Source organism: Hyposmocoma kahamanoa, unplaced genomic scaffold (genome assembly GCF_003589595.1).
Source record: "Hyposmocoma kahamanoa isolate Upper Pololo Valley unplaced genomic scaffold, ASM358959v1 64, whole genome shotgun sequence".
NCBI lineage: Eukaryota > Metazoa > Arthropoda > Insecta > Lepidoptera > Cosmopterigidae > Hyposmocoma > Hyposmocoma kahamanoa.
In genome coordinates, this window is record NW_020653852.1 from 2,194,210 (window position 1) to 2,210,373 (window position 16,164).

A 16,164-nucleotide genomic window follows, 5' to 3' on the forward strand; every position below is an offset into this window, starting at 1 on the left:
AAGGAAATTTTCAGACGTCGAAACCGCTAGATTGGTTTACTTCAGCTACTTTCACAGTCTAATGACATACGGCATTTTGCTTTGGGGTAATGCCGCCGATATCAATAGAATCTTTGTCCTGCAGAAACGTGCGGTTAGGGCTATTTACAATCTGGGCCCCAAAGTATCTTTGACGGATAAGTTTAAGGAAATTAACATTCCTACACTAGCCTCACAGTACATTTATGAAAATGTAATTTATGTTAAAAGGAAGAGTAATTTATTTATGAAAAATAGTGACAGACATAACATTAATACGAGGAATAGAAATAAACTAGCTTTTCTTGATAGTCGTCTTCACAAAGTCAAAAAATCATTTAAGGGGCAATGTAAGTATACGCTTTTATAACAAGATTCCGGTTGATATACAAAATTTGCCTTTCACGAGGTTTAAAACTATAGTGAAACAAAAACTTTATACTGAAGGTTATTATACAACTTCTGCGTACTTGGATGACAAAAATCCGTGGTAGTAACCCGTTTAGCTCATGGAGGTAGTCTCGATCTCTGATGTTTCAAATAAAAAAAAATATTGTAAATGTTATTTACAAAGGGCAACCCCTAGAGTTTCTCGCTCATTCTTCTCAGGGGAATCTGCCTTACGAATGAGCGGTTTGAATTTGAAGAACATACAGTCGAATTAAGAACCTCCTCTTGTTTTTGAAGTCGGTTAAAAATTGACCCAAGATGCTGGCAGCGTTGCCTCTTTGTGTAGCTATGCTAATACGTTGAGCAAAGTAGATGCCAGTCCTTGGGTTCCCCAAACAGTCTATTAATTATTATGATAAAATTGAAAAAGACCCACGGACCAAAGATTTCGACGCCATAGGGAGTAAACAGGTAATGAGTTTGGTATAGGTATTAAGTCTGCGGATATACGGGTGAATGTCAATGCTACCCTGAGGGTAAAGCAGTTGGGGTCCCACGACAATGTGAATTCTAATTCATTTATGATGAGAGTACCAACTCAACATCTGTTGACCTTCATGAAGGAGTATTGACCGAAAGGTGTCATGTACCGACGTTTCCGATGCCGGCTACCGGACACCCACGTTGCGCCACACGTCGCAGCACATTTGTTTAAATATTAGTGTATTCTTATATTATTATAAAGGTATGAATTTACGGGTCTATGAATATAAATAAAATAAAATAAGTTGCTAAAATGTTTGGTAATGCCAGTTTCCTGTGTGTTGTAACTCACAAGGAGACCTCTAAGCATTAGGCAACATTTTCATACTACTACCTTATATCTTATACCGCACACTTGAAATTACTTTTCAAATAATGTAATTTTGTAATTGGTAACACGGTAATTAATAATCCAGCTATACTCAACGTTTTTTCTATTTACTCTTCTCTTTATTCTATTTATGAAGATAAATAGCCGTACATGGGTAAGGGCGTCAAAAATGGCACTTTTTCGTCTTGTTTAAGCGTCCAGCAGTTTTTTTTATAAAAAGTGTTAATGTAATCCAGTGTTAATGTATTCCTTTTAAAATACGACATTTCTGTTAGTGGTTCGAATTTATGAACATGTTATACTGGGCATTTTAATTTAAATAAAATATTTTTAGAGCGCCATCACAACGATTCTCGTCCAAACTAAAATGCCCTAAAATTCCCTTCGTAAAATATAATTTTAAATTATTTTTTTCTTAAGTTCTATTATTAATTGTCGCCGTTCCGTTGATATGACCGTCAATATGCGGTATCTAAAGCTAGGTGACTATATTCGTTACGTTTTTATTATCTGTTTTGGTAAAAAGTCAGTTATCTACTGCATTTTTACATGGCACCATTAGAATTACTTTAAAGTTCACTATAACTATATATTAGATTTTTTTATAGAGGATAAAAAGTATATCAACTACATTGCATGTTTGAAAAGCTTTGAAGTTCTCATTTAAAAAAGTATCCTAATATCAGATATCCAATATTAGGCTCGCGTAGGTATCCGATATTAAGATTTCACAAAGCCACAAAACTCACTACAACTTAGTAAACATTATCGGTTTGAAAATATTTGCATAATAATTTGTACTTCCCCTGACGAAAACAACACTTTTTCATAGAATAATATATATATATTTTTGAAAGTAACGTGGTCTCACTGTTCTGTCATTTTCTAAATTAGTCAGATGATTTTTTTACAGCAGCACCACTTTATAGTTGGCTATTAAAACATAAAATAAAAAATAGAGGACATTAAGGAAAAAAAAAGAGAGAGTTCACTATCCGGAATTAAGCAACTACCCGATATACGGTGATTTTCCCCTATCGTATTTGTACGTTACTTATTTGGCATTAAGTTCATTACAGTTATGTAAAATTAAGTTATGTAAAGTATGCCTCAGACCTTAAACATTGAAGCACAAATATTTACAAGGGAGTCTCGAACCACTATACATGTAATGATTGAGCTTCTGAATAAAACATGTTTGTATTTTTTTAAATTTGATTTTTTTAAGAATGCTTCAGTTCATATGGAATTCACATACAAACAGTCGCACCCTTGGTGTAATAATGGCATATCTGCAAAAATTATTTCAGGAGACAGATTTAAAAGGGTTTAAAGATTCCACGAATTAGTTGATAACTTTTTTTACTTAAATGTAAGAGCTATGAAATTTCATATGTACAATAACTTGTGTGATGTCTAGAATATAATAGAATAGAAATAATTTATTCCGTATAAAATCACAATACACCCAATAAAAGAAAACTTAAATAAAAAATTAAACTACTAAAAAATTAACTAAAAAATAATATTAAACTAAACTAATAGGCTGTGCGTTGTGCTGTTATGGAATCCGTCATCCAGTGCTGGTGAAATTACAGGCACATGGGGCTTATCTACTTATGTCTCAGGGTGACGGGCGCAGTGACAATACCCCTGATCTTTGCGATTTAAAGCTCTGAGTGGCACTGCAACTGTTATGGATGGGCGTGTCGCTTACCATCAGGCAAACGATTGGTTCGTCCCGTCACTAGGTATTTAAAAAAAAATTGTGTCATGTGTGTACTTCGTATTATTTTTATGACTTTATTGTGATAAAAACTGCCTCTGTGGCCGAATGGTTACCATGGTGGTCTGCCACGCTGGCCCACGTTTCTTCCTCTAGTGAATTTGACCATGACCGTGACAGTGAGTGTGTATTATTACTATTATTGAAAGCAGTTTTGGCGTATGATCACTTATGGCTTTATTATTCCAAAGGTATTAAAAAAGATGTCATACGTCGAAGGAAAATATACGACGATTAGTTAAGAATTTCGCTATTAGTAAGGAGGTGAATGATATGGGTAAAGTATGGTAGGAAATACAGTCGATTTGAGAACCTCCTATTAATTTAAGTTGGTTTAAAACTAACTAAAACTAAGGGTCGTATTCCAGAACTCTACTCAATGCTCAAGTCAGGATCTGAGTATGATTTCGAGTACTTTAAACCATACTCAAATCCTGACTTGAGCATTGAGTAGAGTTCTAAAATAAGACCCTCAGTGTTATTAAAGCCGCCCCGTGCCGCCTAGAGTCAGCGACCTACATAATATTGACGCGTTAGTTTACCAGCGCAAGCACAATATCACGCTGTCGAGTTCGTATTGAAGTTTGTACAATTGTTATACAGGCTGTTACCAGTTAATACCTTTAAGTGGACACTAGAGAAAAGCGTGGCTAAAAGTTACACAACACTATAATATATACATACATACATTTATTCATACAATATATATAATACAACACTATAATCGCATGAATACTTAGATGACAGGAATATGTCCAATTAATAATATAGATATTTAATACACAATATGGATATTTATAAATTTTATTATTATAAAAGAATAATTATAATCTTATTACGATTTTTAACACACCTGTAATAATCTTAATGCCTATAATAAAAAAAAGGATAGAGTAAAGTGGCGTTCCGTGGTCTCTGCCTACCCCTCCTGTGGGACAAGGGCGTGAACTTATGTATGTATATACCATAACGTTGTATTGGAGATTCATTGGAGTTGACGAAATCATAGCTGACACACAGTCCTTAACGCTTAACAAACTTTTCCGAGGTCCGTCATAAGCGGTAGAATGTACCTATAGGTACGAGTGGCTACAGTACAATTTTTCTCAACTATAGAGATAGATGCTCAGTTATTATTAATACTTATTCACGTGCATGATTGATAGACGTGTTTTTCAGAATGCTGACGGGGCTGTCGCGTTTCTGTCGCGCGAGATGTTTACGAAGGCATCTATGATAATGTGCGTGCGCCGCTGCTGCCGATAGAGCCAACGACAAAGAGTTTCTTGCCGTTGTAATCGTCGAAACTGGTTATTATTTGAACAGCAAGTTATTATTCTATCACATTTAGCTAAGTATTATGTCCGCCTTCCATTGCGAAAGGGTAGTGAGCGGGAAATAGTTGAGTGGAACGGAGTTAAATGCATAGTTTTGTCCTTGCACTACGAAAGTAACAAAGTGTTTATTTTTTTACACCACATTTAGGCACCGAAATCAAGTATGGCGTATCTATGTGGAGGGTGTGTAATAAGAGTCTACTTCGTCGTCTTCCAATTGCGTGACAATGCGGCAAGTATTTAATATTATAGCTTTTTTTCAAGGTAATGCTCTTTTCAATCTATGAATTTGAAGCTATGGAGAAGATGATTGGGAATAATGCCTGTTGTGGAAAGAACAATAGGGATAACTTACATGTGTTCTTTTCGCCAAATTCTAGACACTGCATCATTTACTTCTGCGTTTCGATTATTTTTTCAGTTATAGTCTTCTGTATGTTATGTATATTGGGAACTACAATGTCTATTAGGTAAGTAATTTTATTATTATGATTATTATTAAACGCCATATTTATAAGTGAAGCGAAAGAAATTTCAAATTATACATGTCGCTGTATTAAATTACCTTTTACAACATACGCGCGAATTATAAATTAAATTATACGCACCCTGTATATAAATTTAACATAATTATTGCTTTTCATTAATAAAACTACAGAACGCTTACATAGTAAGATTTTAAAATTTCTGTAGTGCTGATTCAAGTTAAAAACCACTATAAAAGACGCCTGGCGAGCGGTACTTCGCATAATTCGACAAGATGAAAGCCATCTGCCTGCTCCTGTGCCTTGCACTGGCCCGCGATGGTGCGGGTCACATATTCAGGCGGCACCGCTACAACCCGCAAATGGAGAATTCCATCGCCCAAAATAAAATGGACTTCGACTCACAACAGGGAAATATTAAGAACAAGGAAGTGGAGCAGAACTACAAGCAATACGAAAATTATTACGACAATTCTCGGTTAAGCGAGAATGAACGTTACCAGCCGATTGTGCGAGAACAGAAGCAGGAGGTTCGTCGCCGACAGAAACTCGCCGGTGAGCAGCAAGAAATGGAACAGTATAACAGAGGGTACGAGAGATATTACGACAATTATCAGTCGAATGAGCAAGAACACTACCCAGCGACCATGCGCCAACAGAAGCAGGAGGTTCCTCGTAGACAGGAACTCGTCCGTGAGTACAATCAACAGGGTAACCAGTATCAGCAGAAACAAAACCAACTCTACCCTGAACCGCAGCGCTCGTCCTATAAGCAACAGAAGCAACGTTACCAAGAAGGAGCTGAAAAAATGCACACCTATCAACAGACATACGATTCCAATTCCATGGAGAGCAACACCCATGACAATGTCAGAGAAGACAAATACGCCACACCAATGTATGCCGATACTCCCATGCTTACTGCTCAGTTAGCCTTGAACTTAAAAAGCCAGAACAAAAAGTCAGTTTCAGGTGATTCCATTGCTTGGAGAGGCGTCCAAATAGCTACTGGGCCCAAATCTTCCGTCAACAAAGAAGACATTGAAAAAATCTTTGAAGGCGCTTATGATGCAATGAATCACCTCAGTGAAGAAGACAAGAAAATGTTCCACCAGGCGTTGGAGGAAACTAAAAATTCTGGAGACGAAGATGTACACCTTAACGCTACAGAGCTTCTTAATAAATACCACTACGGGGTTGAGACTTACACTGTCAAAACCGACGACGGTTATTACTTGACTCTATTCCGCATTCCACCGAAGCAACAGATACCGCAGCGGCCCGTCGTGTTCCTAATGCACGGTCTTCTGGGAAGTGCAGATGACTGGCTGTTAATGGGTCCCGGCAAGTCGCTCGCCTACTTGCTCGCTGACGCCGGTTACGAAGTATGGTTGGGCAATGCACGCGGCTCCAAGTATTCTCGTCGCCACGTTACCAAACACCCCGCTTTAGCTGATTTCTGGCAGTACAGCACCGACGAGATCGCTCTTCACGACTTGCCCACCATGATTGACTTCGTTCTTAAAACTTCCAACCAAGAGAAAATGTACTACGTCGGCCACTCGCAAGGAACAACTGCCTTCTTTGCTCTTGCGTCCAGTCGCCCTCAATACAATAACAAGATCATCATGATGTACGCTTTGTCGCCGATGGTATACATGTCCAACACGCGCAGCCCCCTACTCCGATTGATAGCTCCAACTAGTCCCTTTCACCATAAACTGAACCACCAACTTGGTCATGGAGAGTTCAAACCCAGTTCGGAACTGGTCCACACTATTGGCGGCGCTATGATCGAAAACGAGATCGGCTGCAAGAACATCAGCTCTAACGTCAAATTTGTCGTGTCTGGCGTCAATGTTGAAAACTTGGATGTCAAGGATATCCCTGTCATCATGGGTCATCTACCAGCGGGTGCATCTACAAAGCAAATGAAGCAGTATGCTCAGGCTGCCTCAACCCAACAGTTCACCAAGTATGACTACGGCTCGGAAATCAATGAAAAGGTGTACGGCAGCCGTCAACCGCCTCAATACCAGATGCAGAAAGTGACAGTCCCAGTAGCTCTGTACTACAGCGACGGCGACTGGTTAGCGAACCCTCAAGACGTGGCTAAATTGGAAAAAGAACTGCCGAATGTGAAGGACTCATACAAAGTAACGGGACGAGGCTTCAGCAACATGGACTTTCAGTTCTCGAAGAAAGCACCCGAAGTTATTTACAATAGACTGATCGAGTCCATTCAAAAGCAGGCTCAAGAAAACTACGTTTATTAGTGTTAATAATTTATTTATTGCTAATTTAGGTTAACGAAAGAATTTGTATTTGTATACCTCATCGGATAAAAAAAATAAATCCGTCCACAAAAATTACTTTGTTTTTTTCTCTAAACTTCAAGTCTATCTAAGGAACGTTTTATTACCTACTTTATTTGTAACGGTCTAGATGCAATTTTCTACCATTATCTGAGGTATAAATATTATATTTGGTTTAACGAGTTTTGTATATTGTACAATTTTATAACACACACATAAAAACACAGTACAAACATAAAACACAAGTTATACTTATAGAAGTTAACAAATCACATAATACAGGCGAATTGAGAACCTCCTTCTTTTTGAAGTCGGTTAAAATAATTATGTAGATGTTATTTTAGACATAGAAACATCGAATGTGAAGGTTATAAAAGGAATATTTAATAAAAAAAATACAAAGTTTTCAATTAACTACATTTTAAATACAAAATATAATGTACACTTACCTGAAGAATGGATATTAAAAATACGATTTACCTATTATTTATATAATCTGTTGGCCTTTTGGTATACTATTTCGCATCGCGCGTAGTGTCCGAGTAAACGGAGTTACGAATGCGGCATTTCTTAGTATGAGATGGGGTATCTGTATTAAATAAGTACTAGCATGTATTATAATAATATTAAAATACTAGAAATACGACCCTAATGGCAAGGACTTGAGTATGATTTCTAGTGCTTTAAATCATACTGAAGTCCTGACTTGAGCATTGGGTAGAGTTCTGGAATACGACCCTAAGCAATATTAGCAAAGAGTTTCTTGCAAAATCGAAGCTTCAAGATCGTCGGAACTGGTAATATTTGAATAGCGAGTTATATTCTACCACTGTTAGTTAAGTATAAGCTTTCTTTTTAAATTGTGTGTAAAATTTGGAGTTAAAATCATTTTGGACAGAACAAAAGATAAGGAGACGAAGACAAAGGTCAAAATGAGCACCTACAAAATAGTCAAGCAGCTGGCTATGGATCGTGAAGAATGGAGGAGGCTGTAAGAAGAAAAGTATTTAAAATTTAGTTATTTATTGTAAGCACCAGCGGAATAAAATTACAGTATTTAATTGTTTGAAATTGAAAATAGTTCCAAATCACAAACTAGTACATTATTATATTATTTGTTCAAAGTTTTACAAAAAAAAACTATTGTACTTAATCATTTAAACATGGCGGGCGGCGGAGGCGGCGGCGTCGCGCGGAACATAAACCCGAGTAGGTTTATCCATAATTTTACTGTGATGTTAAAAGATATATTATAGGCAAGAAGTTTTATAGACGAATGTTACATTTGCCATTCATAGTTTTATGAAAACTCCGTTTACTTTAATAATATTTACATATTTTATAGTTATTACTACATTGTCATGAGATTATGTCAAAAGTATAATATCCACCTTTTCGTTCTTCGGTTAACTAAAGTATTCTTTAGACGCGCAAAATAAGTCCGTAACCTTGGAATGCTTTGGTTCACAATTTTAGTAACTTAAATATCGTTAGATGGCGTTAGTAAAAGGAACGGGATTGGAGCATTCCAAACAGTCAACAAAAAGTAATTGGAGAACGGTTTGACATTTGAATAAACAACCCACGCTATGTTTTGACGTTTCGTAGATGTTATGTCACGAAAGCGTTGTTGTGTGCAAGAGACGGACATACGATTTACGTAAAGAAAGACAAAGATAGCGACGCGGCGGCGCAGAGTCGTTTCCCGCCGCTACGATCCTGTCTTCCCCCCGCCCCAAACGTCAGTTTGTTGCGGTGGAGTTCGGTTTGCTGTGCAAAACATAGTTAAAATAATTCAAGGAATATTGTAGAACTGTTTTATTTACTTCGCACATGAATGAGAACATTTCTGGTGTTTATTAGGTAACTGAGTGTAAAAATTCGTGTTCGCATGGATTGAATAGTGAACATGTTGCCTCCTACGGCCGGTGTAGCTCAAGAACAACGCGACCGGACCGAAATGGCGTACCAGCAACGTCGTGACGTACGAGAAATAACGCGGGAGATCATCAGAGACGCCCGCGTCGCTAATAGACAGCAGTCCATGTCCCCTGGAGGTAAGAAAGCCGGTCCAAAACGACGCCACGTTTCCGCCATGCTTGTCAAATTTGACATACATATGTCAAGGTGACATTTAAACAAAAACAAAGCCTTTATTGCTGTGAATTCAGTATTAAACGTGAATTATTCTTGCATTCCATCCTGTTATCTACCGTCTGGAATAAGTTTTGGGAGTGTTACGTCACCGTGGGATGCGATTACATGAAAGTAAAATGGCGTCATTACGCGACGTGAATCGCTTGCTTTATCAATAGGCGTCAACTGTGCAACGCTAGGCTTTGTTGTGATTAACTTTTGCCAACAGTTTATAATATTGTGTTGTGGAGCTACCTCATTGCGAAACTTACGTTGAATTCATACCTCCTACTAAATTAGGACGATTTGGAACGTGCTGGAGTTATTTTTAGATATCACGCTACGTAACGCGTAAAGATCATGGAAATCGATACGCAGATCATGAATTTAGCATTGGGTGGCATTTGTGATAAGCGGGAGAACATTTTATTTTGATCATTTGATAGAATTGTCAAATTCCCAATTGTTGATATTGGAATCTCATTGACTTTTGTAAAATGTCGTTATGACAGAAAAATGACAGCACTAAAGTCAAGCCCCACAAGATGGCCGCCGCACCATCTTCTCAATCACGCGCTCCGATAGGTGGCGCTACTATAGTTTTGTTTATATTGTATTTGCTATATGTACATACCCATTTGCCATAATTATTGACGCTGTAAGATATGTGCTCACCAGTGTGAAGTAACTGGGCTGTTAATGATTTTGATTTAAATTGCATGCACACAGGTCTGCAATGTCAGAGATAAAATATGAATTACTATAGTTAGAGGCAAATTTTTGAGAACCATTTATCTCGTACATTATTCTCTGGACACAATATGGTCTTCCAGCCAACTATGAGAAAAAAAGGACAACTCCATTGTGTGTATAAACCAAAATCTATTTGATGAACCCCTTATTATTATTTGTGTGAAATTTACAACTAATGTTAGGAAACACAGTGGGTTCTGAGTATTTATGATGTGGAAAGGAGCCTAATATAAAATTAATTTATTTATATTAAGGGGTCAACACATCATGGGCTGTTATTATTTATTTTTGTATTACCCAGTTATTATTTATTTGGTTGTTGTTAGGGCCTGTGTAGGGCTGCAATCTGCATCTTCACCAATGCATCTGTTGTGGTCACCACTAGTTACGACTCAAGGCCAAGAGCTTATAGACTCAAGGAACTAGTAGCTAAAATTGTAGTCTATAAAGTAATATTTATTTTAATCACTAGAACTAACACTGTTTAACTTTTCTTATGTTCAGATGCTAGATAATATTCCAGAGTATATAAATACTGTTATTCTCTAAAATTTTACTTATGTTGTAATAATGAAAAAGGGCACAATTGTTGTATAAAGTATGCATAGTTGTGCCTTTTCATTACTAGGGTAGAAAACCTCAAATATGTATGCCGTTTAGCTTGACACATGCCTGCTACAGGTGTGCAAATGTGTATACCAACTACAGATGCACTGTCCACAGTAAAGTGGAGTAATTTAAATAATTAAAGTTTTGGGAACAGACAAAATAAAAAACTTTAAATAAGAAATATAGGTATAGACTTTTTCATTTTTATCATATTTAACATCAATCAAATAACATAATGTATGGCTGGTGCTAAGTATGTTTATTTTTAATCTTGCTTTCCAGTTTAAAAAATTACTTTTACATTTATGTTACTTCATAATTGAGAAAGCAATACATATTTGGAACTACTAAGTGCCGAGATTAGAAATTAATATATCGACAACCTTTAAACATAATTTAAACATAACCAAAGTGCTGTTTCTATGTTGTAACTAAGGTGCAAAAAATACTGATGAAGGATCTAAGAAGACCTTATTCATGATGCTCAAGAATGGCAACTAAATTTAAAATTGTATACAAAGGTAGGTGCCCTGTGTTGTGGGAATTTGCAGATAAAGGTACCTTTTCTTGCATCAATCTGCATACTTAAGGTACTTTTATTTGTAATGACATAGTGATTATTTGCATTCCATTATTCAAATCCTTGGGTCAGAGGCGAAAATGGCATTGTATGTTGTACAGTTGTCAGTTAGTAAACATCATTTTTTTTAACTGCTAATTTGCTTATTTTGCAACTGTTTAAGTACATATATCCTTCCTATCCTTCTGTCTTATGATTTTGTAATTGTATGAGTACACATGTCTTCCTGTCTTATGCCTATCTTTCTTACATATGCCTAGAGGTGTAAGTGTGAGAGCCTGGTGCTCACACAGGTTAATCCTAGTATAGATACCAGACTTTCACAAACAAAACTAAATTCAGGAACATGTGAGGACCATGGGCATATATAAGTTTCTTTTGTGAAAGTTAATAAAGACATTTTCATTTCTTTATTTATGTGTATTGTATATGGTTATGTCTTTTCTAGGAACAATTACAAACTCAGGTATTCTATATTATACTGTTTATGTTTTGGACATTGTCTTCTACAATGTATTATTATATTTTGTATTATTATTTATATATATATAGTCTACTTGATGCTCAGAAGTCTGTTAACAAATACAAACCATTATGTGTTTATTTAACATACGACTTATTTAAGCACTTTGAGCAGCAAGTGGATGAAATTATAGCAAAGAAATTACAAAGACTGGCTTGATACTCATAAGTCAACAAACTTGAACAAAATGTGTGTCAAATAGGGCGTTGTAAGCATTTTCATTTGCGTAAACATGCGCGACCTGGATTCCGAGCAAAGACAGTGGCGAGGTGCGCGCTCTTGTTGACCTGTGTATGAAGTAAGGAGCAGCCTTAAGTAAACAAATCATTCAACTAACTTTTGCGACGTTAAACGTAACAATGATGCAATTAACTAAACATGTTTTTGGGCTTGTTTCTTGAATATTCTTGAAATGGGCGGCGAAATTGTAAACATATTTCTTTTAAATTCAGTCATTCACTTCCACAGTTTCCTCTACATATAATCGCAGATTTTTTTTCTTGATGTTAAAAGAACCTATTTCATATATCAATATTACTTCATATGTTGAGTGTGTGCGTTATTTATTTATTTATTTATTTATTTATTAAAAAAAAAAAAAAAAAAAAAAATCCTGACAAGTGCTCAGTTCTGTGCTGGTCTGTGCATTTATAATTATAAATGCCAAACACGAATGTTATAAAGTGAGACAATTTCTTAGTTGCCATTCTATCTATGATATTTTGATGTTCAGCTCGAGACCGTTTCCCGTCGACCTCTTCAACGGACGACAACGAGAGCGGTACGGATGGCGAGGCCGAACGCAGCCGGCACGGCGGGCTGGTGTACGTCCAGGAGAGCTCCACGCCCCCGCAGATTCCCGTGCGCAAGCGCCGAGGCAACCTGCCCAAGCACTCTGTTAAGATTCTCAAGCGCTGGCTCTACGACCATCGCTACAACGCCTACCCCAGCGACGCCGAGAAACTCACCCTCAGCCAGGAGGCCAACCTGACGGTGCTGCAGGTGGGTGTCGCGCTCTGTCGAATTGCATCCTACCACCCGACCCTCGGCTCCCACTGATCCCGTGCTCGTCGACAGGTGTGCAACTGGTTCATAAACGCGCGGCGGCGCATCCTGCCGGAGATGATCCGGCGCGAGGGCCACGACCCGCTGCACTACACCATCTCGCGGCGCGGGCGCAAGCAGCCGGGCGCGTCGGCCGCCGCCGGCGCCGCGCAGGGCGTCGTCGTCACCTGGGACGGCGTGGAGCTGGACAACGAGGGCGAGCGCGCCGCCGACGCCGACTACGGCGACGGGCTGCTGGTGTACCGCAGCGACGGCGACGAGATCGCCGACGGGGAGGAGGGCTACTCGTCCGGCGCCGTCAGCGAGGAGGAGGTGAAGTACGACCCGTCCGTGTGGCAGTCGGTGATCCGCTACGGGCCCGAGGACCGCGAGCTGCACCCCGCGGCGCGCGGCACGGCGGCCGTGGTGACGGTGCGCACGTCGGACGGCGACGAGCCCGACGAGGGCGGCGAGGGCGGCTCGGCCGGCGGCTGGCACCCGCAGCTGGCGCACCTGCCGCAGCTGCCGCACCCGCTGCGCCGGCGCCTGCACGTGCTGCCGGCCGACGCGCCCGCCGCGCCCGCCGCGCCCGACGGCGAGCGCGACAAGTTCAAGTGCCTGTACCTGCTGGTGGAGACCGCCGTGGCCGTGCGCCAGCGCGAGAAGGAGCAGGAGGAGGTGCCCGTCTAGTGCCCCGTTCCTGCTCGTGCCGGTCGAACTGAAACATTCGGTGGCCCCCGTTGGAGCGACTCACTTGTCGCTTCGTTTCGATCACTTAACCCCGCGTTAACCGACTTACACTTTATCATTGGATTCATGTTTGACACTGACAAATTAATATTTAGTTCTTTTCTAGTCTACCCTGTCCTCGAATTCGTTGCAACGTTTAAAGTGTTGGTGTATAACAAAAAAATATATAACGCATATGGGTGTGCTTTTATGTAAGGCCTTGTACACGTGAGGCGCGCGCGTAGGAAATAGAGCACACGATGTGCTTGGACCGCTGTACTCTTGACTTGCATATCATTCCCCGCATAATTCGATTCAAAATGTCTTATTGCAATGTAAATAATTCATCCTCAAAATTAGACATTTACAGGAGACCGTTTTGTAATTGGGTTACTAAATGCACAATGAAGCCAGTAATACTTACGTGCACAACATTGTCTCACACCGAATCACGCAAAATGCGGATTGTGGCATTTAAAAAAGATGAACATACAATTGGAAAACAGCAACTGAACTAGCTCGCGTGCAAGATATTCTCCCTAGCTTATATCCTGCTTACGTCAGTTTGAAAACACCCAGTTACTCATTATTATCATATTATAAGATAGAATTAAATAACCGCATATAGAGCTGCTTAACCTGTAGATGAGTGCAACTGTTATATTTATCTTATTTACTGAGCAGTGTATAATGTAGTATAGCGAACTACATTTGTATAATATAGTATTACAATGATAAACATATGCAATTAATTTAGAACAAGATTATAGTGATTGCGCAGTACGTCCGATTTGTATCAGGGGGTCTACTCACGACATCCGTCCGAAACAATTACTGTGAAATAAGTAATATTCGACAAAATTAAAAGACAAGTATCAAGTATGAAGCGTCATTCGCATCACGCGTCTTTTCATTTGGTCAAGTTTTTTTTATTTGGCAGTAATTGTTTCGGACGGAGATCGAGAGTAGACCCCCAGTTCCGAATCCGAGAAATGACGGTCCGAAATAATAATAATAATAACGCACACACTCAACATGGCCCCGCACTAGGGAAACCCTGTGTCGCAAGTGCCATGGACACACACATAGACAACCACAAATTACACCCAAACTCACGAGAGAAATAAATGTAGGCCATACAAATATTTCTCCCGACCCGGGAATCGAACCTGGGACCTCTGGTATGGTAACCGTTCGGCCACGGAGGCAGTTATACCTCAGGGATCATTTTATCTCTAGGTGCACGAGAGATTTTCGTATTTTCTCGGATTCCAATGGGACGAAGAGCTCAAGCGACATCCGAAGTGTTTTCTAGAGTTTCAGAGAGATAGTCTCGGATTCGGAACGTATACTAGCCGGATGTAGAGCGCAAATGCGCTTAGTGTATGTAAATTAAGTAACTTGTGTAACTTAACGCAGTTAACACATAAACTGAAGGTATGTCGAATGTTAGTATGAATAAATAATATACATTTGATTGTATACGCGCACACTTCGATAATTGCGGTGTGTTATTTTCATTTCGCGTTATTTTAGAGGTAGGTTTTTATGTACAACGCGTATGCGTATTTTAGTTATAAATAGTTGTTAAGATCACACTTCTGTTAGCTGTACACGCGTAACATTGGGTTCCAAGTTTTGGCCCCGCTAACGTCATGGTTAAGGACGTGTCCAAATTAGACACTTATAGAAGACCTACAGTGTCCGTTTTGAAGGCGCCATAAGAGCTCCACACACAAGGAGCGGCGCGGTTTGCGGTTGAATTTGTACAGCTTACTTACTCTAAACGCGTTGTGTCTTTTGAAAAAGTAAGGTATCTTGTTTCTGTTCCACAGACTTGTCTTCCGAAGGAATTCTTAAAACCTCCATGCCAACGTTATAGTCTTTATATAAATTGTATAATACGATTGATGTGTGTTTATTGTTCATTTACGCTAATAGGTGGTGAAATAATAAAAAATGGTGGATGTTTTCGTAGCATTATCATGAGATAATAAAAAAAAAATTAGTTGATCCGATATGAATTTAATCCGGAACTGGGGGTCTACTCTCGTTCACTGTCTGACGTCCGTCCTAAACAAACACGGTTCAATAAGTAGTACTCGACTAAATTTGAAAAGTCAATGTCGTGTATGAAGCTTCGTTCGCATCGTGCATCTTTCATTTGGTCGTGTATTACTTATTTGACAGTAATTGTTTCGGATAGACGTCGAACGGAGAACGAGACAGGCAGGACCTGTTTCACAGATTGTTTTTAAAAATGATTTTTATAACCCGTTTATTTTTCAGCGGAGTTATATAGTCATAATCGTCAACTTTCAAATTAGACGCTTGCAGAAGCACTGCAGTAGCACGCCAACCACGCGTCTGTAGCGCTTCAGTAATTTTTAGTTTTTAGCAATCGTGTAAAGATGTTGGAAGAAAAAGGAGAAAACTGCGCGATTGCTCTCATCAGTCGCGCGCGTAATCCTGCGTTCCAAGGTTTTTTTTTTTACCCGGACGCTCTTCCGTTGTAATACAAACGAACACGAAAATCGCGCGCGAAAGAACGTTAGCTTAAAAAATTTCAAGCAGGTAATCGCGCC

General features: G+C 39.1%; 2 protein-coding genes across 2 annotated transcripts; both read left to right on the plus strand.

Moving 5' to 3' along the window:
* Positions 1 to 5,134: 5,134 nt before the first annotated feature.
* On the plus strand, positions 5,135 to 7,275 carry LOC113230972 (lipase 3-like). Its single transcript, XM_026465087.1, has one exon. The coding sequence runs from the start codon at positions 5,166 to 5,168 to the stop codon at positions 7,164 to 7,166; it is 2,001 nt and encodes a 666-aa protein (XP_026320872.1). The 5' UTR covers positions 5,135 to 5,165; the 3' UTR covers positions 7,167 to 7,275.
* Positions 7,276 to 8,934: 1,659 nt separating this feature from the next.
* Positions 8,935 to 14,398, plus strand: LOC113230644 (iroquois-class homeodomain protein IRX-3-like). The gene is made up of 3 exons (XM_026464650.1): positions 8,935 to 9,262; positions 12,540 to 12,808; positions 12,884 to 14,398. The coding sequence occupies exons 1-3, from the start codon at positions 9,115 to 9,117 to the stop codon at positions 13,538 to 13,540; spliced, it is 1,074 nt and encodes a 357-aa protein (XP_026320435.1). The 5' UTR covers positions 8,935 to 9,114; the 3' UTR covers positions 13,541 to 14,398.
* Positions 14,399 to 16,164: the final 1,766 nt, after the last annotated feature.